The 21991-nt window shown below is 40.3% G+C and overlaps 2 protein-coding genes across 6 annotated transcripts in view; one reads left to right on the forward strand and one right to left on the reverse strand.

Annotated features, from left to right (window-relative positions):
- The window catches only part of GALK2 (galactokinase 2), a 125908-nt gene extending 117981 nt beyond the window's left edge, over window positions 1–7927 (forward strand). For all 5 annotated transcript variants that reach the window (XM_019730673.3, XM_074327766.2, XM_019730674.3 and 2 more), the window contains one exon: window positions 1662–7927. In XM_019730673.3, coding sequence (XP_019586232.3) covers window positions 1662–1869 — 208 coding nt within the window. In that variant the 3' untranslated portion in view covers window positions 1870–7927. The remainder of the gene's footprint in view (window positions 1–1661) is intronic.
- FAM227B (family with sequence similarity 227 member B) overlaps window positions 2275–21991 on the reverse strand; it is a 178791-nt gene continuing 159074 nt past the window's right edge. The window contains exons 13-15 of the mRNA XM_019730676.3: window positions 9132–9207; window positions 5121–5190; window positions 2275–2370 (exon numbers count right to left, since the gene is read on the reverse strand). Coding sequence (XP_019586235.2) covers window positions 2275–2370; window positions 5121–5190; window positions 9132–9207 — 242 coding nt within the window. The remainder of the gene's footprint in view (window positions 2371–5120; window positions 5191–9131; window positions 9208–21991) is intronic.

A 21991-nucleotide genomic window follows, 5' to 3' on the forward strand; every position in this document is an offset into this window, starting at 1 on the left:
GATCTCTCTCAGAATTTCTACGGCATAAGCCAAAGGGCGTATTAAGCACCAGTGGGGAACGCTGCAGACAGGACCTTTCAGACTTGTGAGTGGGTAGCTGGGCAGGCTGCTGCCCAGCTGCTGGGACATACCCTGATTTGTGATCACAAGTGCCACTGACTCAGGGCAGAAGGCTATTTATAATAGCACTTATCATTCTCTAGTGGGGAAATTTGAGCCTCGATGATTTCAGACCATGTGGCTGATGCAATCCAGTCCATTTTCATTTGCAGCAGGCAGGTGGTGACAGAGCAGCTCTGGAGACTCAAAAGTGAATGCATTTACCTAGAAAGATTTCTAGCTTCTGCTCTCTGGAAACTGGCAGGATACTCAGGAAAATAGGCCCTCTGGCACAATTCCTATGGCTTTTGCAGCCAGTTAGAAACAATACTCTCAGTTTGCTTTAGGTTCAATTCGAAACCACAGCTTTCAAAAACTGTTCAAATGAAAATGTGTAAGAAAATATTTCTAGAAGTCCATTGAAGACCATAAAAGACTGGGTTGACTTGAGTCCAGTAAAATGGCATAGTTTGGGTCTTAGAAAATCACTAAGAGGACACAGTGTTCTCCTCTACACGTTGCCATGGTCTTCCAGAGATAACTTCGTGGACACCTCAGTTTTTCTCAGCATTTTCCACAGGGAGAGAGAGAGATTTTGATGTGGCTGACAGTGACAACTTTTTTTTCTTTAAATTTCAAATCACCAAATTGCAAACTGGCCCTTTGCCAGCCTAAGAACTCAGAGTAACCGTAGAATTCCAGGGCCAGAGAAACTTTTCAGCCTGGATGACAGGCTTAGTTCGGCTATTGGACCAGAAGCTGAAGGTTTGAGGGACAGGAGATGAGTAATCTTTATTTGCAAGCATTTTTGTTTTCTTCCTTAAACATCTATTTTCATTTGAAAAGCATTAAACAAATGATGAAATCAATTGAGAAAATCATTGAGAGGAGAATGAATTACTGGTCTGGAATAATTCTGATGTCCTAGAGGACGGGTAATAGTCTATTGATATTTTCCAGGAAGCAAAGTAGCTCATTTAGATGGGAGAAAGGAACAAAATTGTGCTAAATTACTTACGGAGTTTTTAATCTGCTATGAATTTGGAGTAAATTTTATTAGGAAGAATTGAAAGTACATGTTAACTTTTATTGTTAGGATAAGTTGCATCTTTTAAAGATGAGCGATCCTTGTATTTTGTGTAGGGTCTTTCACTTTGGTGTAAATCTGAGGCTTGAAACTGTGCCTGGTTAATGGTGACAAAAAGTGCCTCTTGCTAGGTGGTGGTTTATAGAGTAGTTCCCATCCCAATCACACATTTCATTTAATAATAAATTATGAGTCCAGTTGTCAGACCAGCTCCTGAAGATGCAGTCAGGGAAGATTCCAGAAAAATGACCACTTGAGGAGTTGTATAGCAACTACTTACTATGTAGAGCCAAAACCAGGGGCTAGTTTTAGATACAATTAAACTTCAAATCACCTTGGCCACACTGAAAACCCCCCACAAAACAAAACTCTCTCTCATTAGAACTTGGGTATAGAGTGTACGTTCTATAAGCACCAGGCAAATTACTCTCGTTTTCATTTACAGGTTCTAATGTTCTTTTCCTCATTGTTTTAGGAAGTTTGGGGCTCAGGGGTCACGACTTACTGGAGCAGGATGGGGAGGCTGCACAGTATCAATAGTACCTGCCGACAAGCTGCCCAGTTTCCTAGCAAATGTGCGTGAAGCTTATTACCAGAAGAACAACCGAAGCCTAGCACCCGAGAAGCAGAGTTTGTTTGCTACCAAACCTGGAGGCGGGGCTTTGGTTTTCCTTGAGGCCTAAACAATGTAAAAAATCTCAGAGAAACTATTTAGGGCATTTAGGAACTGGCAGGACTTCTTATGCCACAGTAAATTAATCCTTTTTCTGTTTTGTATTATGATGAATGGTTGCTATTATCAAGATGTATTTCCAAAGAGATGGTTGAAAGCTCTCGATGCTTGATAATGATTATTTTTCCATCTTAAAATATGTTTTCTACCAATAAGAGCCAAAATTATTGTTGGGCAGATCTCTTAAGAATGATGTGCTGGGATTTATTGATTTCAAGATTTTTAAAGATGAATGGTAAAAGACAATCAATACTGTCCTCATGGATTGGACTTGAATTAAACATACTGTTACAGTTAAACTGATACAATGGAATGGTATGCAATATTCTTACATACAGCTTATGTCTGGTTTCTCTTAGTGTTCTTCTTCCCCCAAGTTGTAGTCTTCTGTTGCTGTTGATGATGATGACAGTGATGCCACAAGTTCTCTCTCAACGTGAGCTTCACAATACTATTAAAATAATACATTATTAAGTATTCACAGATCGTATACTTGAATGTTGAGATTCCCCCAATTATCAAGATGAGAAGAATTACTTACTTTTTTTCAAAAGATGGATTTAGGAATAAAATCCCAACCATTTAATTTTTTAACCATGTGATATCACATAAACAGTCACTTTCCATTCTTTTGGCCCTGAGCTCTATCATTTAATAGAGAAACTTAGTTAAAAGACACTTTAAGTGTTTATCTCTGTTCACAGTGAAACAGAGAATTATCTGGATGATAATTCAGGTAATTAAATTTGTTCATAGAGTTGACTTTCTTCCCACTCTATCCTACATTTTCATAAATGCCTCTCTAATCCAAGATGCATGCTTACTGTTCTGGGACATACCACCTTGCATCCCTTTATTGTGTGTTTAGCAAGATCTGTTTGTATATGTGGACCAGTATAGGGCAGGTGTGCAGGTATATGGGTGAAAGTAGAAAAAGGCTGAGTTTGTTCTGGGATGGGTAGGGGTGTTGGTGGGTGCCTGTATTTGTTTCTCAAAAATGGGCAGAAATATTGGCCATGTGGTGATGGTAAATACATGGCTTTCTCTCATGGATAGACGACAGAAGGGCCTTCCTGAATTACATGAAGATTTAGACCAAAAAGCATTTTTGTGATGTAATCAGATAGTTGAGACAGTGGCAGTCTTATGGCATAAATTATCCAAAAATTATCACCACTTTCTATTATTCTATGATTTTTTTGCTCATGAATGTACAACTCAAAGATTGGGCATCATCATCTTGAATCTCAGTTTCATAGAGGCGGTAATATTGCTCAAAGGACAGCCGTCATACATAAAGTACTAGGAAATCCATTATTCTATTCTAAAACAAACTTCTGGTGCATTTTTATTCTTAGCAGAAAGGTAAGTGCTTGTGACGGCTTAGGTAAAATTTTTTGAAAGAATTTTGAGTTTTTAAAAATCAATCATACAGAATCTGAATTGATTTTAAATTATAATCTTTTACTTTTTAATACCTTTCCCATTTCCCACAAAAGAGCTATGGTTGGTATATGATTCTTTAAATACACCTGCATTACAGTAAAAAAAAAAAAAAGGCATTTGCCATTGCTTTGCTATTGAAATGTTTACCATAAGATTCCTTCCTTGCAACCGGTAAGTATGATAAAAATTTCAGTCATTCTAAACCAGGGATTTACTCGGTATTTGTCTTAGTACCTGGCTTGACAAAAAGAACTAGTTTTCAATCAAACCATCACCAAGTGTTATTTTAAAAATTATGAGAGATATCAAATTTGTTTGGAGAGGATGGGGCGAGGACCACTGGAAAAAAGCTTCATACATAAGATGGAACTTGAGCAGGGCCCTGAGGGATGAATAGAATTTGGAAGCTGGGCAGTCGGCAATGCAGATGAGCAAGATATATGACAAGAGGGTACACTTGGTGTGTTCAGAAGGCTCAGTGGGAGTGAAGGGTTTGCCTTGGGATATAGTGGAGAATAACAGGTTGGCAATACTGGCTAGAGCCAGCTTTTGAAGAGCTCCAAGTCCACCATGTAGACCAAGGGTTGCAAACCAGTAGCCCATAGGCCACAACTGGTCTACAGATATATTTAGTTTGGCCCCCCAAGTATTCAAAAGCTTGGGGTCCTCATTAGGAATTTTATGGAAGAATCCGGATTACTGATGGTGGAGGACCTGATAACACTTTGGCCTCCATTCCTGCAGGCTGGGGAAGTGGTTGCCTGGTTTAGATGAGGCAGGACTCTCCGGTGTGCTGCAGTTTTCACAACTCAGTGTAGTTTCCCTGATACTCAGGCCATTTATCCTTTACTAGCTGAGGTCAACCTGCACAGTTGTTTTCTTACACTAAATAGAATATTTCTCTGAAGTGAAGAGAGACCAAGAAAAATGGGGGAAAGAATTGTATGTGTGTGTGTAGGGAAGTAGAATAGTCAGTATTATTTGTTTAATATTAAGCACCCTGGTATTTTACTCCTTTCTATCTCACCTTTTTGGCTCATATAGGGATTCAATTCGATTATTTGACCCCTGTTTTTGACACTGCACCAGTAGCCAGTGAGGACTGCTCTGGATTTTTGAGTAGAAGCCTGACATGCCGAAAATAAAAGGCTCTCTCCTATTCCTCAGATGGTCCAGCCTTCAGATTTAATGTACACTAATCTTTACACGTTCTTGCCTGTTGGAAGGAAAGAAAGCCCTTCAGATTTAAAGGACTGCCCATAAGCAGAAAAGGAAGGGACAAAGAAAACTGGAAAGATGGAGCAGTCTCCTTCCTCTCCTTTCTTTGTCACTCTTAGCCCTGTGTAGACCTTTGTCATTTCTGTCTTATGTTTCCGTTAATTGAAGGCAGGGACCATTCATTTAACACAGTAGTTGGAATCCAATATATTTTTGTTGAATTATTAATGAAAATAAAATACGACTTCCAACACCCATGATTTTTTGTTACTTTGAAATTCTGACTGCTTTTGCAGGTTTTCAGTTGCACAAACTGGTCAGAAGCAAGGGATGGGGATAGTGGGCATGAGATTGTCACAAATACGTAAAGCAGAGATTATCCTAAATGGGCATACGGATGATTATACAACAAGAATGCCTTCTATTCTGCCAGTGTAACTTGGATGTGAAATCATATATTGTTCATTAAATACTTTCCAGTCTATATAAGAGAAGCTAGAGAGAGAATTCTCAATTATTTTCAAAAAAGAAACATACCAGGTTATGTAGGAACTTCTGAAAGTCATCCTCAGCTTCGTACGGTTTCAAGGTAGCCTTTGCTTGGAGTCTATCATGGAGTAAAGAATATCGCTAATGAACCATTTTTATACTGACACCAACTAAGAGCCAACATTTACAAAGAGTTTAATACACTGGGCACTAGTAAGTACTTTACAACTATTAATTCAATTACACTTACGAGAATCGTATGAAGTAGGCACTACTATTATAAAGGCGGAAACAGGCTCAGATAAGTTAAGTAACCTGCCCACTGTCACACAGCTAACAATGAACAGGATTTAAACCCAAGCAGTGTGACTCGAGCCCTCAGTTCCACCCACCGTGTGACACTGCATCCCCTCAGTGAAGTGTCCCCTTCAGAGAGACGGTTCACACAGTATTTCCTTCACTGATTCCACTCACCAGGCTCCCACACAGACTTTTAAGATGTGTCAATGGGGAGAGAAGAGTAAAACGGACAGGCAAGGGAAAGATCTGGGGGAGAAAGAGAGATGGAAAAGGCTAACGGGTGAGGACACTGACTAGACTGTAAGCTCATGGAAGATGGGAATCCAGGTATGTGTCTTGATTTCTGTCACCAAGTGCGCATTCAGAAATATTTATGAAGGAAATGAATCGTTGAATTCAGGAAACAACAAGAAACTTCCAGAGATCTATGGACCAGGGAAGAGGCAGGGGTAACTTAGGCAAGGAAGGACAGGAACTTGGGACAAAGGAGAAACAGTATTAGCATGAGAAACATAGGTGAGAGAAAGAAATGAAAAAGGGCATAAAGCTATTAACTTCACTGACAACTCTCAAGTGAAACACTTAAAGGTTATTTTTCTTCCATGAAATTTGTAGGAAGTAAAAATATCTGAGAATTCCAGACGTACTTTGCTGAAGCATAACGTTTGGGTTAGCCAGCCCCCTGCAAGGCCTTCTCTAGGTTTCTTTACATTTAGTCTAGCGTACCCCTGAGGGCACAGGAGGGCTGCGTCTTATGGGTCTGTTGCTTTAGTGCTCTGTGACTGACAAATTCATTCTCTGTCTCTGCCAATTTTATCTCCTCCACCTGGATTCTCTCCTCACTTCTTGTGACCTTGTGCGTCGGTCCTTCCCTGCTTTTCTCAAATCTGTTATTACAGTCTGGGTCTCTTCCTCGTAGTCCTATTTCCACACACCCCGAAATATCCTTTGTATCCCGTTAGTAACACCCTCTTGGAGTCCTCTTGTCTTTGCATGTCATCCTGGGACTGGTTAAAAACCAACCCATCTTCTAACTCACTCTTTTAATTTAGAGGCCCCCTCTTTCTTTTTAAAAACTAGCATCTTTATTGAGATATGTCACATACCATAAAATTCACCCTGGTAAAGTGTACAATTCAGTGGGTTTTAGTACAGTTGACTTTGAACAACACAGGTTTGAACTGTGCAGGTCCGCTCATATGTGGACTTTTTTCAGTAAATACCTGTACTGTTTTTGATCTGCAGCTGGACGTTCATGGATGCGGAGGGCTGACTGTATCTGTGCAGTTTTATACAGGGAACTTGAGCATCCTCGGATTTGGGTATCCACAGGGATCCTAGAACCAATCTCCTGAGGATACTGAGGGACAACTTAAGCTTTGGGGAGTCAAAAGTTGTATGTCGGTTTTTGACTGTGTCAAGGTCCTTACCCCTAACTCCTACGTCGTTCGAGGGCCAATTGTATTTTCACAGTTCTGCAGCCATCACCACGACCTAATCCCCCATCTTTCTGCTTGCCTTTCCTCTCCGTGAGTATCTCATTTTCAAAGATTACAGACGGAAACTTACATGCTGTGCCTACAATTTAACAGGCACGTGGCATTTATATATCCAAATGAGTACTTTTCCCTTCACTTTCTCCAACGTGTCACTGCATAAAACGTATTTGAGTGCTGCTCACCAGTCGATCTCAAAACCATTCTACATTCTTCTGCGTATGCTCAGTGGTGTGAAATCCTGTCCTATGTAGATTTGATTTTTGGGAACTTGTGCAAGTCACCTGGAGTCAGATCTTGTAATTTAGGTGTTACAAAGGGAAAACCTGGGTGATATGATTTTGGGTGAAAAGTGAGGTAAGATTCTAAAGTAATGGGTTGGATTTCCTCACATTACTGGGAGACTAGTCTTATAAGATCCAGAATAGTAATGAGAAGTATGGCAGAATGGCTGACAGAGCTGTGGCTCCTCCAGGGGCTCGTCTGAAGGGCTGGGCTCGTCTGAATGGCTGTACTCATCTGATACATATTCTTACGTGTGTGGGTATGTTGGAAGAAGTGGTTTAGCTTCAATACTCTATAGTTTTCCTTTTTAAACTCTAATTTCTAAAATAAATAAATCAGCCCAACTTTCCTTGCTTCAGTGGGGGACAATGTTGATATGTATATGGGAACCAGCGGGGGTTGAAGGGGGACAAAGAACCAACCCACGGACACCAACTAAATAGGCTGTTTTTCTAGTTTACATCTTCCGTTAGGGCAGGGCATCGTTTTGGGTTCATTTTTTTAAAAGCTTTGAGCTTAAATCCTGTGTCTGGTGGAGTAAAAGGAGATGATGATAATGTTCAGCAAGTAATTAAATTAGCGGAGTAGGTGATTATGTGGGTAAAGAAAGTTAAAGTGTTATTCCAGATGAACTGTTGAGTAGAAAACCTCTCTGCAGATATTTGAGTTGATGTATTTTTACATAATAAAACCATTGTGGTTTTATGTAACACATTTGTTCAATTAAAATGTTTGTAAGCACTACAAAGTTGAATAAAAAACAAACCTATCAAGTTCCTTGTCAATTCTTTCCTGCCGCTGTCTCAGGAGTTTTATTTCTTCATGAATTTTGTGCTTTTCTCTATAAAATCAAAGCTTGGAGTTAAAAATTAAAAGAAAGCAAGCATTTCTAATTGGGAGACAATAAATCTACAATTAGCTGACTTCCCCCTGTCAGGGAAAGTCCTTCACAAACCAGTTCTCAGGCGTGCCCTTCCCTTGGTGTGAGGAATTCCCCAGCACAGCCATCCTCCTTGTAAACATGCCAAAGGCATCACCAGGGCACCTGAGTGTGGCCTGGACTCCACCTTGCTGCTTCCACAGTGGCCATCCCTGTTCTTCCTATTGAGCATGGGAAATCTCAGGGCTGTGTGTGTGTGTGTGTGTGTGTGTGTGTGTGTGTGCACGCGCATGCATGCGTGAGGGGGATGGGGACCATGGGACTGAGGCTCAGACTTTGGTTCTGCCTGCTGGATAGACAGGACCTAGCCGGCTGCTCTTCTGTTTACCTCTCTTTCATGTTTCCTGAACAGCATCAGACACCCAAAGGGGAGGATGCTCCTCCTTTCTCCCATTTAAGGCAATACAACCTCAAGGCAATGACTTTGATATCATAGGCAGAAGAGTTGGACCCTGCCAATTTGTTTTTATAAAGATTGATGGACAGCCTCTGATTAAGCTATTTGTAGCTTCCTGGCACTTAAGAATACCATGACTGGCCATGAGGAAACATTTAAATTATGTACAAGAAACTGACAATGTTTCCCCAAGGGAACATTACAGAAAAGACCTCTGCTTTGCTTTCCTCAACACCACCCCAGCTGCTATCCCAGCTTCAGGGATACAGTAGAACTCCTACTGAAAACGACCTTTCTTCTCTTCTTCCAGGGCTCATCTTTGTAAATGGACAATAAATAATCCAATCTCTAGTCCTCAGAACTCTCTTCTGGCCTCTCGATGTTGGGTTGCATCCCCTGGCCTCTCCATGTTGGGGTGCATCCCCTAATCTCACCACAGCAAAGCTTCCTTCCTTCAAACCCTGACTCTTGCCATGTCCCCATGGTTACCACATACAGCCTTAACACTCTCCAAGTTCTAAGTTGCTCAGAGGCAAGTCTCCTCATCAGTAAAATAAGGAGAAACAGTGATTTCTAAGATCATTTCCAGCCTTAAAAGAGACTATGATTTTGTATTTAACAATAGTATGTCATCAACTTACATTCTAAAGTCCTTTTCATTCCTTGCAAATTGTCTTTTTGCCTCCTTTATAATATCACGGTAAGTTGGAGCAGGTGGTGTGATAGGCTTATGGTTAAGGAAAGATTTCCAATTAGGAACATTTGAGAGAGGTAAACAGTATCCTTGACAGGAGGACGGGGGGGGGGGGGGGGGGCGGTTCTGGCCTGGGTTTCCCAGTGTTGAAGGGTCTCAAGTATAAACATGACTATTATGTCTGGTGTTATACTGAGAGAACTGAAAGAAGACAGTACTCATCAGACCACTTTAAACTTGCATCCCATCATCTGGACCACATCATCCATAGCACACTAGGACCTAATAGTTTCATAACTCCTGTAATTACCATTAAAATTCTTTTGGTGTGCTTTAAAAGTAGCAATTTATTAAATGCAAATATTAATAATATACCACAATTTTTGTAATCTTGTTCAGATATTTCTACATATACTGAGAACCTCAGAGTCCTGACCTCTGAGAGGCTCTGGAGGTGACAGGCAGCATGTGTTGGCCGCCTCTGTTAGCTTGGGCTCTGCTTACTGCAGAAAGAAAGATGGTAAGCAGATGGTGTAAGTGTGCCGCTAATGAAGCTGGGGCTTTTGTCCTGTCTGTTTCTGGTACAGCCTGTGGTTGTGCCCTAACCCTGGTCTTAACCCATGTCTGTGTCTGGAAAAGCAGACACTTCCCTTCTGAAGCAGCAATTGACAAATGACTGAAGGAGGCATTGGTTAAGACCTTAGTCTCACTGATAAACTTGTAGCTCAAACCCTCTGCAGTTACCAAGACACGGGATGAGATGGACTTCCTGGGGCCCCACTCCCCATTGTGAACCACACTTCAGGTTTACTTCTGTCTTTCTCTGAATGCAATTTGTTCATTTAAAAAATATTTATGTTCTATTTCAAGGCTGTTCCTGGTGCTCATTTTAATTGTATTTTTCTGGTATAAAAATGTTAGGAGACAAAAAATCACCATCATCAACAACAACAACAACAACAACAACAACAAATGTTAGGAGAAACCCGGTGGGTTTTTTCACGAATTCGGATCACACTGTACAAATTTCCTTGTCTTCAGGGAGGTTTTAAATGACGTTACTGGAATAAGTGCCCATATGAACTACAGTTTTTCCTCTTGATACTAATCAAGTCCAAATAGTAAATTTTCAAAATAAAACTTCCTTAGTCTGGATCCACGTGACTTTCAAAGTTTAGCTTTCAGATTGCATTTTGCATAGGTAATATATTTGACTGTTCAATGAATAACAACATTAAACACTGCTTCATTTTAAAACATGAAAGCAGAGAAAAACAATGTTGCAAAAGTCTACTCATTTTTCAGTAAGACTTAAAAAACATTGTACAAAGAATATTTTAGCATTAATTTAATCAAAAGGAAAAAAACTCTCCCATAATCCCACTTTCCAAAAAAAACTTTTCAATTTTTTATGTGTCTTTCCATCTGTCATATGCAAACAAATATTTTACCTTATTGTTATAATGGTGTGGTTGCTTTCATTAATCAACATAGTTTCATAATTTCCCCATGCATCTAGGTTTTGTAGTAATTATTTTCATGTTTTCAAAAAATGTCATTGGGTATATGTAACAGATGGGTTCTATTGCCATGACTATCATTAACATGATGCAAACATTGCTGGATTTTCTTACAGGAAACCACCAATTTCACATCTCATCTCCAATTGTGTGTTCCAATAGGACATTTCCCCCACCAAGAGTCTAGCAAGGGAGGCCCGGGTCTCTCCTAACTTAGGTACCTCTGAATTTGGGGAACAGGTAGGTCTTGGTCAGCTTGGGACTAGTATGATGTCCATGGTTGAAAAGAGGCAGTGGTCCTGTTCATTCCACAAGCGAGAAGCCTGCAGTCTCAGTCATGCCTGCTTTCCATCTTTAGTTTTGTTCCCCACCTGTCACAGACCGTGATGAAGTCCCAGCAGCATCAGAAGAGAAGGCTCAACAATCTTCCTGAAACAAGTGATACCTGAAGATGTCAGACTACTTTTAATGCCTGCTTTACTTACTCCCCCTGCTGCATAAAGTGGCTGAAAGTCTAAGACCTTCTGTGTGTGAAAATCACAAAAAATTGAATGTCATTCTTGTAGAATGATTAGCACAACCAATGGTACACTTTTCTTAAAGTGTAGATGGTCTCGAGCTGCTGAGATTTCATTTGCATGCAGCTTTTTCCTGTTAATATTTAATTTCTCCCACAAATGTCTGTTAGAATTTCAAAGACTTTTAACCCTTCTACAAAGTTATAGCGTGCTCTTGAGTATGGTTTCCATGATGAAGTATTTGTGAGCAGGATGATATTTGTCACTCTGAAAGAATTAGATTTTCTTTGCATTGCACATTCATTATATATGATTGGTATTGAGACAAAGAACTATATTTTATTATAAATTACTAATTTTGAACATATGTCATTATTGAAATGAACTGGGTATACATTTTTATTTTCAACAGCACAGAGGTTTTTACTTTTTTACACCTTCATGCCATGAATTCACAGAAAACGGGTTCCAGCAGCTCAGGCTCCTTTCCACTGGTTCTCACAAAAGTGCGTCTCTGGGTGGAGGAGGCTGGAGCTTCAGCTGAACCCAGCCATCTTTCTTTTTGGCTTCCTTCATTTTTTTTTTTTTTCAATTTGCTTCTTTTTTAAATTATTTTTTTCAGTTACAGATGATATTCAATATTATTTTATATTAGTTTCAGGTGTACAGCATAGTGGTTAGACATTTGTATAGTTTATGCAGTGATCCCCTGGATTAGTCTAGTACGCGCCTGGAATGTACAAAGTTGTAACATTATTGACTATATTTCCTACTCTGTACTTTACATTCTATGACTATTTTGTAACTACCAATTTGTACTTCTTAATCCTTTCACCTTTTCACCCTGCCCTCCAACCGCCTCCCATCTACCATCCCAACAAATCTAGTATCCATCTGACACCATACATAGTTATTACAATATTATGGACTATATTCCTTATGCTATACCCTTTGTAACAACCAATTTGTATTAGGGTGGTGCAAAAGTAATTGAAGTTGAAAAGGTTAAAAATTATTGCAAAAACTGCAATTACTTTTGCACCAACCTTCCCCTTTTTCACCCAAACCCTCAAAACCCCACCCATCTGGCAACCATCAAAATGCTCTCTGTACCTATGAGTTTGTTTCTGATTTGTCTGTTTATTTTGTTGTTTAGATTCCACATATAAGCGATATCACATTGCATCTGTCTTTCACTGTCTTTTCACTGTCTTCCACTCAGCACAATGCCCTCCAGATCCATCCATGCTGCCACAGATGGCAAGAACCCATTCTCTTCCTTGGCTGAGCAATATTCTTTTGTATATGATTGTATGTATCACCTCCTCTTTATCCACTCTTCCATCAATGGACACCCAGGCTGCCTCCACATCTTGGCCATTGTAAACAATGATGAATGAATATGGATGCACGCGTCCCCTTGAAGCAGCATTTGGGTTTCATCGGCTAAATACCCAAAAGTGGGATTACTGGGTCCTTCTTTGTCTCTTGTTATAGCCTTTGTTTTAAAATCTACTCATATTTTGTCTGATGTAAGTTTGGCTACCCAACTTTTTGCTTGTTTGTTTCCATTTTCGTGAAGTATCTTTTTGTATCTCTACTTTCCATTTGTGTTTGTGTTTTTCAATCTGAAGTGATTCTCTTGTAGGGAGTGTATGTAAGGGTTTTGTTTTCTTATCCACTCAGCCCTCACATATCTTTTGATAGGCGCATTTAATCCACTTACATTGAAAGTAATTGTTGACAGATATATAGCTATTGCCATTTTATTATTCCTAATTTTGATCTCCCCCCCTCCACATCTTAAAGAAGTCTCTCTAACATTCTTTGTAATACTGGTTTGGTGGTGATAAGCTCCTTTAGCTTTTTACTGTCTGGGAAGCTCTTTATCTGTTCTTCACTTTTAAATGATAGCCTTGTAGAGTAGAATAATCTTGCTTTTTTTTCATCACATTGAATATTTTGTGCCAATCCCTTCTGTCCTGCAAAGTTTCTGTTGAGAAATCAGCTGACAATCTTAAGGGGGCTCCCTTATAAATTACTAGTTGCCTTTCTCTTGCTGCTTCTAGGATTCTCTCTTTGTCTTTAATCTTTGCCATTTTAATTATAATATGTCTTGGGGTGGACCTGTTTGGATTCATCTTGTTTGGGACTTGCTGTGCTTCCTGGACTTCTCCGTCTATTTCCTTCACCAGGTTAGGAAAGTTTTCAGTCATTATCTCTTCAAATAGGATCATAATCCCTTGCTTTCTCTCTTCTCCTTCTGGAACCCCTGTGATACAAACGTTGTTATGCTTGATATTTTTCCAGAGGTCTCTTAAACTATTCTCATTTTTTTGGATTCCTTTTTCTTTTGTTGTTCTGATTGGGTGTTTTCTGCTACTTTGTCTTTCAAATCGCTAATTTGATCCTCTGCTTCATCTAGTCTGCTGGTGATTCCGTCTAGTGAATTCTTCATTTCAGTTATTGCATTCTTCACTTCTGACTGGCTCTTTTTTATGGTTTCTATGCCTTTTTTTATGCTTGCTATCTCTCTGTTGAAGTTCTTACTCTCTGTTGAGTCCCTTGAACATCCTTATAACCATTGTTTTGAATTCTGTCTCTGTTAGGTTGCTTGCTTCCATTTTGTTTAGTTCTTTTTTTTTTTCTTTTTTTTTTTGAGTTTTCTCCTGTTTTATCATTTGGGACGTATTTCTTTGTTTCCTCATTTTGGCTTCCTCTCTGTATTTGTTTCAATATATAAGGTAGATCTGCTTTGTCTCACAGTCTTGACTGGGTGGCCTTATGTAATAGGTGCCCTGTGGGGCCCTGGAACAGTCTCCGTGGTCACCTGTGCTGGGTGTGCCAGGAGTGTTCCTCTGTGGGTTATGTGTGCCCTCCTGTTGTAATTGAGCCTTGATTGCTATTGGCACATCAGTGGGTGGGATTGACCCTCAGGCTGATAGGCTGTGTGATTTGGCCACATCCACAGCTTATGGGCTGCTGTGTGGGGAACTTACCCCAGTGAGTGGGATTTGCCCCAGCGGGCTCTGGTGGCTGTTGAGACTGCCCTTTGTGTGTGCCACTTGTGGGGCTAATTACGTCATGCTCTGCTGTGGTCTGAAGCGAACCTCCAGGTTTGTTGGTTCTGAAGCCTCTTGGGAGGGGCTCCAGTGCAGGCCCAGTCACCTACTGCCTGTGGCCATCTGGTAGGATTTACAAAGCAATCCACAGTTTTTTGCTGCCTGTGCTAAACCTGGAGGCATGAGGGAGAGGCCACGCTGTGAACAAAGGATGGCTGCCATCTGTACTAGGCCTGGGGTAACTCCACAAAAAGCCGGGACACCCTAAGGCCTGCTGCCACCTCCCGGATCCCTTAAAGTTCAGCTGCTGATAAAGCCTTATGTGGTATGTGAGTTGGGTGAGGCAGGGTGTCGTGTGGGGCGTCCAGTGGGGTCTCTGGTCCCGCTCCCCACATAAGAACGCAGGATATGGTGAGGCCAAAAAGGAACACCCACGGAGCCATGGATAGGGGAGTCATACTACTATATTCTCGCTAGTGGCACTATAGTCTCACTGGAGGCTGGATCCACACTGTCTGCTGTCCACTTCTCTGCAATCTGCAACCCACACTCCGCCATCCTAACTGCAATCCGCGCTTGCCAGCCCAGCCGCCACCTTCTTGCTAGCCCCCATTTTTTCTGCTAGCGTAGCCACAGCAGTTATATTAGTGGCCAATGGCTCACTGGTTACAGCTGACGGCCAAGTAGCCACAGCTGATGGCCATCCAATCACAGTTGATGGCCATTTACTACCTGAGCCAGCACCTGTCTATGTGAGGCCGAGAGCCTGGAAACTGCTTTCTGGGGCTCTGTCCCCACACAGGGTCCTGGGGACTCACTGGAGTAGGAAGAGTTATGTTCACCAGGTTAATGTAAATTCTGGTTTGGTGCCAGTGCTGAGCCTTGAGCTACTCAGGAAAAGTCTCAGAGCACACCCAGGCCAGTTGTCACCCATCTGGGGCCTGTGCATTTTAATGGTTTTCTAAGAAAGAGTACAATGCGGGCAGGGCTGGCTGCTGGTGGAGAAAGTGCCTCAGGTGTTGGGGGAGTTCAGTGGGGTAGGGTTGCAGTGAGTCAGCAGAATGGAGCAGCGAGCTCACCAGACCAATCAGATTCAGATTTAGCTGTAAGCGTAAGGGGCGGGCTCAACACAAAGATGGCAGCTACTGGCTACCTGCCGGCTGCATGGGAGCAGCGCTCCACACAGGGAAAATGTCCTCTACCCCTGCACTTGGAACCACACACCTCAGTCTCCTCCCTGTATGCCTCTGATGCTCACTGAGTCACCAGCCCTCCGCTGGAGCCCAAGGTGAGTGGTTGCGAGCGAGCAGTCTGTGTGCAGGCTGTTTAAGAGGAATGTCTGGGTTTCCCACAGCCTTCCATCCCACCTGGATGGTTGGAATCCCCACTGTTTTTCAAAGCTAGATTTTGTGGTGGCTCCTTTTCCTGGCACCAGCACTCTGGGCTGGGGAGGCTGGAGTGGGGCTGAGGTCCTTTGCTCCTCTGAGGGAAACCTCAGTGGCCGAGGTATCCCTCCCTATTTTCAATCGTCACACGGAAGTTTGCTTCCAACCCTGTTTGCCTCTCTGCCCCTCGTACCATATTGATGTAGCTTCTTCTTTATATTGTTAGTTACAAAATTTCTGTTCAGCCAGACTTCAGATGGTTCTCCGGGTTAACTGTTTTATAATTTAGTTGTAATTTTAATGTGTTCATGAAAAGAAGCAGGCACAGTGGCTATCTACTTCGCCATCTTGGATCTCCCAGCTTCCTTATTTTTTTAATCATTTTTCCTTCACACATTTCAGGAAGCTATACTGGCCCTTAGAGTGCTTAATATGCTCCAAGTGTACACTAATTCTCCTGGCAAGAATCCTGCTCTCGTTTGTTTACAACAATGCCAGCTGCATGCTGGGTGATACTGTAGTCTTTCACTTTTGCCATGGTAACATTTGTGGGACATTCCCTTGATGTCTACAATAGATTTGCATCTATGGTAGATTTGCATGTATGTGGCAAAAGGAACAACGCCATGTTTTCTAAAAGGTCTAGAGAATGTATAGTGGCTGCCTCTCCTCTTTCCCTTTTTGTCGGTCATTTTGGCCAATTAGTGGAAGATGTTGGTTCCAGCTGAAATGGAGGGCATATATTCTTTATAAAGGCTTTCTCATTGGCCATAAAACTTGGTCATAGTTGTACATTTGTGTTGTGTAATGAGGTTCTGAGCTGTATGATGTTGGTGTTGACTAAGACCTCAGCATTTTCTTGCAATATTTAATGGTGATAGTTTCCAGTAGACTTCTGTTAATTAATGTTTGTTAATGACTATCCTAATTTTTATTCTCTTCAGATACTTAAAGCCATCAATTTTCCCCAAACTGTAGAGTACTTAGAGCTTATAAATTATGATGAATGGCTATATTCTGTTTCTTGGTGATGACTGTGACAACATGTTTTCCAATTCCACTGTTTGAATTGACCTTACGCTTATTTTCTGATGCACTGCTACATGGAGATCACATGGCAAGCTATTCAATGGGTAATGAGCCATTTTGGTACAAATAAAATGGTCCTATTCTGACACTTCCCAACAGTGAAGTTGGGATGTGACAGTTGTGGTTGGGATGTGACAAATCAAGACCTGGAGACATCCCAGAGGCCTCAAATCAGACTCTAGGGTCTTGAATCTCCCTTTAGAATCACAGAGTACTACAGAAACAAGAAACCTTAGAAATCATAGGGTCCAACTTGATTATGCTATAGATGAAGAAACTGAGGCTTGTAGGAGGATAGTACCATGTCTTTGAGAGCTTGGGTGTATGTGAGAGTTGGAAAGAGAATGGCCCAGGGGAAAATTTTGCTCCTATCTGCCTAAAGCATTTCCTAGAATGAGGCCAGAGGAGGCTTTGCTATCTGCCTCACATCCCTTAGAGATAGTCTGTGGAGTATCCTCAGAGTTGCTTGCAAGATTACCAGGTTTAAGGACAAAGTACCCATTCTACACATAATGCTATTGGTAAGAAGTAAAAGAAATCTAGGCAGCAAGCAGTGGCTAGAATCTCCTCCTTTATGCACCATAATTCATTTAATTCTTAATCCGAAAAACTAAATTCTTGAAATAACTTATTAGCATGCAGCCCAAACAAACCTTAGGGAAGTCATATTCTGCATGTTGTTTACCTTTGTTTATATTTTAAATTGTTTGATATTAGATTTGCAAAAGTGTCAAACATCTACAACATAGCCATGTATCAAGAAATTAAAAAAAAAAATATTACTATGTGCCTTATTCTATGAGAGATAGTACCACTGTTGGAATCTCACCCAGATTCTATATGGCCTGGTATTATGTGTAAAATAACGTTGCTGTTTTAGTAAGTTCCATTATTTAACACATCATTAGCAGTTTTGTAGCATAGTCTAGAAAATTTAGGAAACAGGGCTACTAAAACTATTAGCAAAGATTTAACTGAAAGCATTCAGCAAACTTGCCAGGACTTTTATTAGGCATTGAGAAATGAAGATGAGTCAGACATGGTGTTTGGCTTTAAGGAGTTAGTAGAAATGAGAAGAGGCTGCAGGAAGTTTTTGAAGTAGGAGACAAAACTATTAAAAATAAATAGGCATAAAGACTATAAAAGTCTAGCAATCTGTTCTTCTTTAGTGCATGACTTTCTCAAATTGGATAAGGGTACTCTCTGTCCCACTATGGCAACTTATGGAGGATTCTATCACCGATGACACTATTTCCTGTTTTTGATGTTGGATTGCGTGGCACCTTCGCACTAGTACCAGTGTGCTACGTAATAGGTACTCAGGAAGTGTTTACTGTTCTTCACCTACTGAATAAGCATTCTTATTGATATCTCGGTGCCGTTGAGTCACAGATTTCATCTTGAGAAGCCTAGTCATCATCATAAAGTTAATTATTTTTTGCGATATTGTTTAAGAACTCAGAAAAGTATGATATATCTTTAAGGAAATTTTTCATCAAAATAGTTAACATAAAAAGTTTTGGTGCCGCAAATGGTTGGCTCTAGTTATTTGGAAAATTTAGTTATGGGCAACGCTTCACTCCCTGATAAGGATGGATAAACAAACTGCTGATTTATAGAGATTCCACCATTTTTATAACTTAATTCCTTTAACAGAAACAGCTCCAAGGGTTGTTTGGAAGGACTTTAGCCATCCCCATAGTTCCATCAACCCCTCCTGCCCCCACAAAGCTATTCTAAATAAACGTACAAACTTTGGGTTTGCTTTGCAAACACAGGTTCCGGCCAAGTTCCTTAGTCTCCTGCTTGTAACTGGACTGAATGTCTAAGTCTTTCCTTTAAAGAAAGAGATTCTGGAGACCCTACTTCGCTGATATTGACCAAATTGGAATACTGGTGACAAAACAGAACAAATACATGTGAGGCGACCTCCAAAAGCAGCCAATTTGGTTTTTCCTTAAATACACAGGACTTCAACTCTAAGCTAGGCAGGATTTCCACTTTCTGATATCCTGGAGCATCTCACAGAATCACTTGGAGTCATAGCTGGCCGTGATTTTTATGGCTGAATGCATAGTCACAGTGTAGGTTTTACTTTTTCCTTTCCCTGCTCACCTCCTAGGAGAAGAAATGGGTTGGGTGAATACAAAATTATAATCCAATCAATTTTTATATTTATTTACGGTATTTATTTTTAGTCCTAAATTTTAAGCATTCAAAAAGCTATATGACTTTTCCATCTGATTTTTTTATGGATCAGTAACATGTGGAGCAAGAATATCCATTTTTTTCCAACATGTAAAGATCATTTAAACTATTTGAAAATGAAGTTTTCCTCTCTTATTTGATACAAATTGGGCTTTACAACATTTACACTAAGTTAAAAAAAAAAGCAAAAAACACCTAAACTATTACTAACTTTGCAGGATGAAAATCCCTCCTGCTCCCCCTCTTATTTTTCCATTGAGCCATGTTTATAATCTAAAGTCAAAATTGTGGGTAAAAAATTGATACATCCCACTCCCTGGAACCTGATTACCTAAAGCAACTAAGGTCTTCTATTTATTTCATTAGTTAGTTTAATAACAAGTTTGCTGAATTGTGGTTTGTATTATGTGTATTTTATTAAAAGAAAAGAAAAACCCTAACTAGAAAAACCGAGTCTGTAAGAAAAAAAGGCCGGATCTTACAAGCAATTTTGTAATTGTCTCTGGCTCAAGGTGGCTACAAAATGCTTACAGTACACATGCACATACTTACTTGGTAAAACAAAACCCCTTTGTTCCTCAAGTTCTTTAAAATAAAAAGTTCTTTCTCTCCCCCACCACTTTTTTTTTTTTTTAACTTGGCCCTATTGTTAACCAGCAGAGTTCGTGAAAGAAAGAAATTTAGCAACTTACTCAGAAAAGTTCAGAATAGTTCCAATTAAAAGTCATCTAAAAATAAAAACAAAACCTCCTTTTCTCTTCTAAGAGCAAATTTAAATACTTCATGTATCCTTTATCCTGTTATGCCTTCATGTTTTTCTGCTTATCAAGTGCTCTATTTAGTCTTAAGTACATTTTTAAAAATTTAAAATCTGGTCTTTTAAGGAATCTTTGGAATCCAGCAGGAGATTTATCAGGTTATTTTAGGTAACTGACATAAATTTTGCTCTAAATAGTATATATTGCCATTCTATATAACATGTAAAATACGATCAAATGGATCAGTTTACTGAACTATGTATCTAGTCAAATCTACGTTCTTCTTACTTGAAGATATTGGGGTATAAGAATAGTGAGGAAAAGAAAACTGCCTTTTATAGGCTAGTTCCACAAAACTGAGCCTACAAAGTAAGAACCAATGATCCATCTCTTAAATTATGTTCAGAATCCCCCTGAGGGTGTTGTGACTTGCTTTTTTTATTTTTTGACCTTGATGGGTCTTTTTGCATCTTTTGCCTTCTATAATTCCTAAAGCTTAGGCAACTTCTCTCTTAATTTCTTCAGAGTGGGTATGTGTTTTCCTTTCCCAAAAGTGCTCTGTGGCATATGGGAGCCAAAGACAGTGAGCTGCCCTCTCGTTGAAACCCCTGATGGTTATCAAAATTGACATTAACAGGTGCCTCTTTGGCTTCAGTGAATTTCTATGCTTCTGGCTTGTTTGACTCGAGTTTTCCCAGTGCTACTCCCTCCTCTCTCTGTTTCACCCTTCTGGTGAGATTTCCCCAAGTCTTGAAACTGAATTATGTAGTCAAATATAATTACATGGACTTGCAGCAGAGCAGACGTTCCTTTGGTGCTAGTTCCATGAAAAAAGCAACCTGGTTATCCCGTTTCCATTTTCTTCCAGACTAAGCCTCTATTCACGATACCCTTGTTCAGTTCTCTAAGCACTTCATTTATGTTTCAATTGTTGCTCTGATTGCTTCCAGAATAAGCACACACAAAAAAAATTGTACCCATGTCTCTTTAGATTCCATCCGTTTCCAGGCAAAGGAAGTGTGTGCTTCCTTAGACCCTTCAGGGTATCCTCTTCCTTAAAGGCCACTGAGCTGTAGCTTACTTAGGTGGAGCTGAGGAGCTTGTGGACACGGTTGTTCAGTAGACAATAAGCTACCTGAAGTCAGGGACGATAGTCACGTCCTTAGCACACAGCCCTATACCAAACACAGAGGATTTTTGTAAATGTTTGTTAATGCAACACAAGAACAGTCTGGAGTCTGGCACCAGGTAATGAAGGAATATTTAGGTAATGTGGCAGAGTTGCAAGATCTGAAGTATGTGGAAACTAATAATTAGGGCAGGCAACGCGTGTAGAATCCAAAACGAGAACTGGGGCAGGAGGGGAAAGCCCAGGTTGACGGTAAAGATCAGGGGCAGTGAGCAGGTGCAAAGGAGAGACTGCTGATAGACACATCCCAGCCTAGTGCGTGAAACAGGTTTCCCCGCATGCATCACTTTCCCCCTAAAAGCATGTTTTCAAGGCCCTCATGTATCAGTAAGCATTTATATGCTGCACCCTTCTCACAAAGACCATATTGGGAACTGCAAAATCTGCCCAGCCATAAGCTGTGGGCCTGTTTATATAGTCAATGAATTGTTTCCAGTGTCTCCTGCCTCTTCCTTAGAAACTACCCATTGTGTAGATCATTTTTTGGGGGGTGGGAGGATGGGGTTAGGCTTTTTTGTCTCTATTTGAACCCATGGAGTGGAACAATAAGAACTATATAGGTATAAATAATTAGGTTGTTTTCCTGGCTTGGCTATTGTGAATAGGCTGCGATGAACATGGGAGTGCAGATATCGCTTTGAGATCCTGTTCTCATTTCCATTGGGTATATACCCAGAAGTGTGATTGCTGGGTCATATAGTAGCTGTATTTGTAATTTTTTGAGGAACTGCCATCCTGTTTTCCGTAGTGGCTGCACAAATTTACATTCCCACCAGCAGTGCACAAGGGTTCTTTTTTCTCCACATTCTCTCCAACACTTGTTATTTCTTGTATTTTGATAACAGCCATTCTATTGGATGTGAGATGATATCTCATTGTGGTTTTGATTTGCATTTCTCTGATGATTAGTGATATTGAGCATCTTTTCATGTACCTGTTTGGCCATTTATGTGTCTTTTTTGGAAAACTGTTCAGTTTCTCTGCCCACTTAAAAAAAATTTATTAATTAATTAATTTATTTTTAAATTTTTTTATTTGCTAATGATTTGCGAGTTCCTTTTATATTTTTGATATTAAC

Source organism: Rhinolophus sinicus, chromosome 3 (genome assembly GCF_057876585.1).
Source record: "Rhinolophus sinicus isolate RSI-liver-muscle chromosome 3, RSI-T2T, whole genome shotgun sequence".
Lineage (NCBI taxonomy): Eukaryota > Metazoa > Chordata > Mammalia > Chiroptera > Rhinolophidae > Rhinolophus > Rhinolophus sinicus.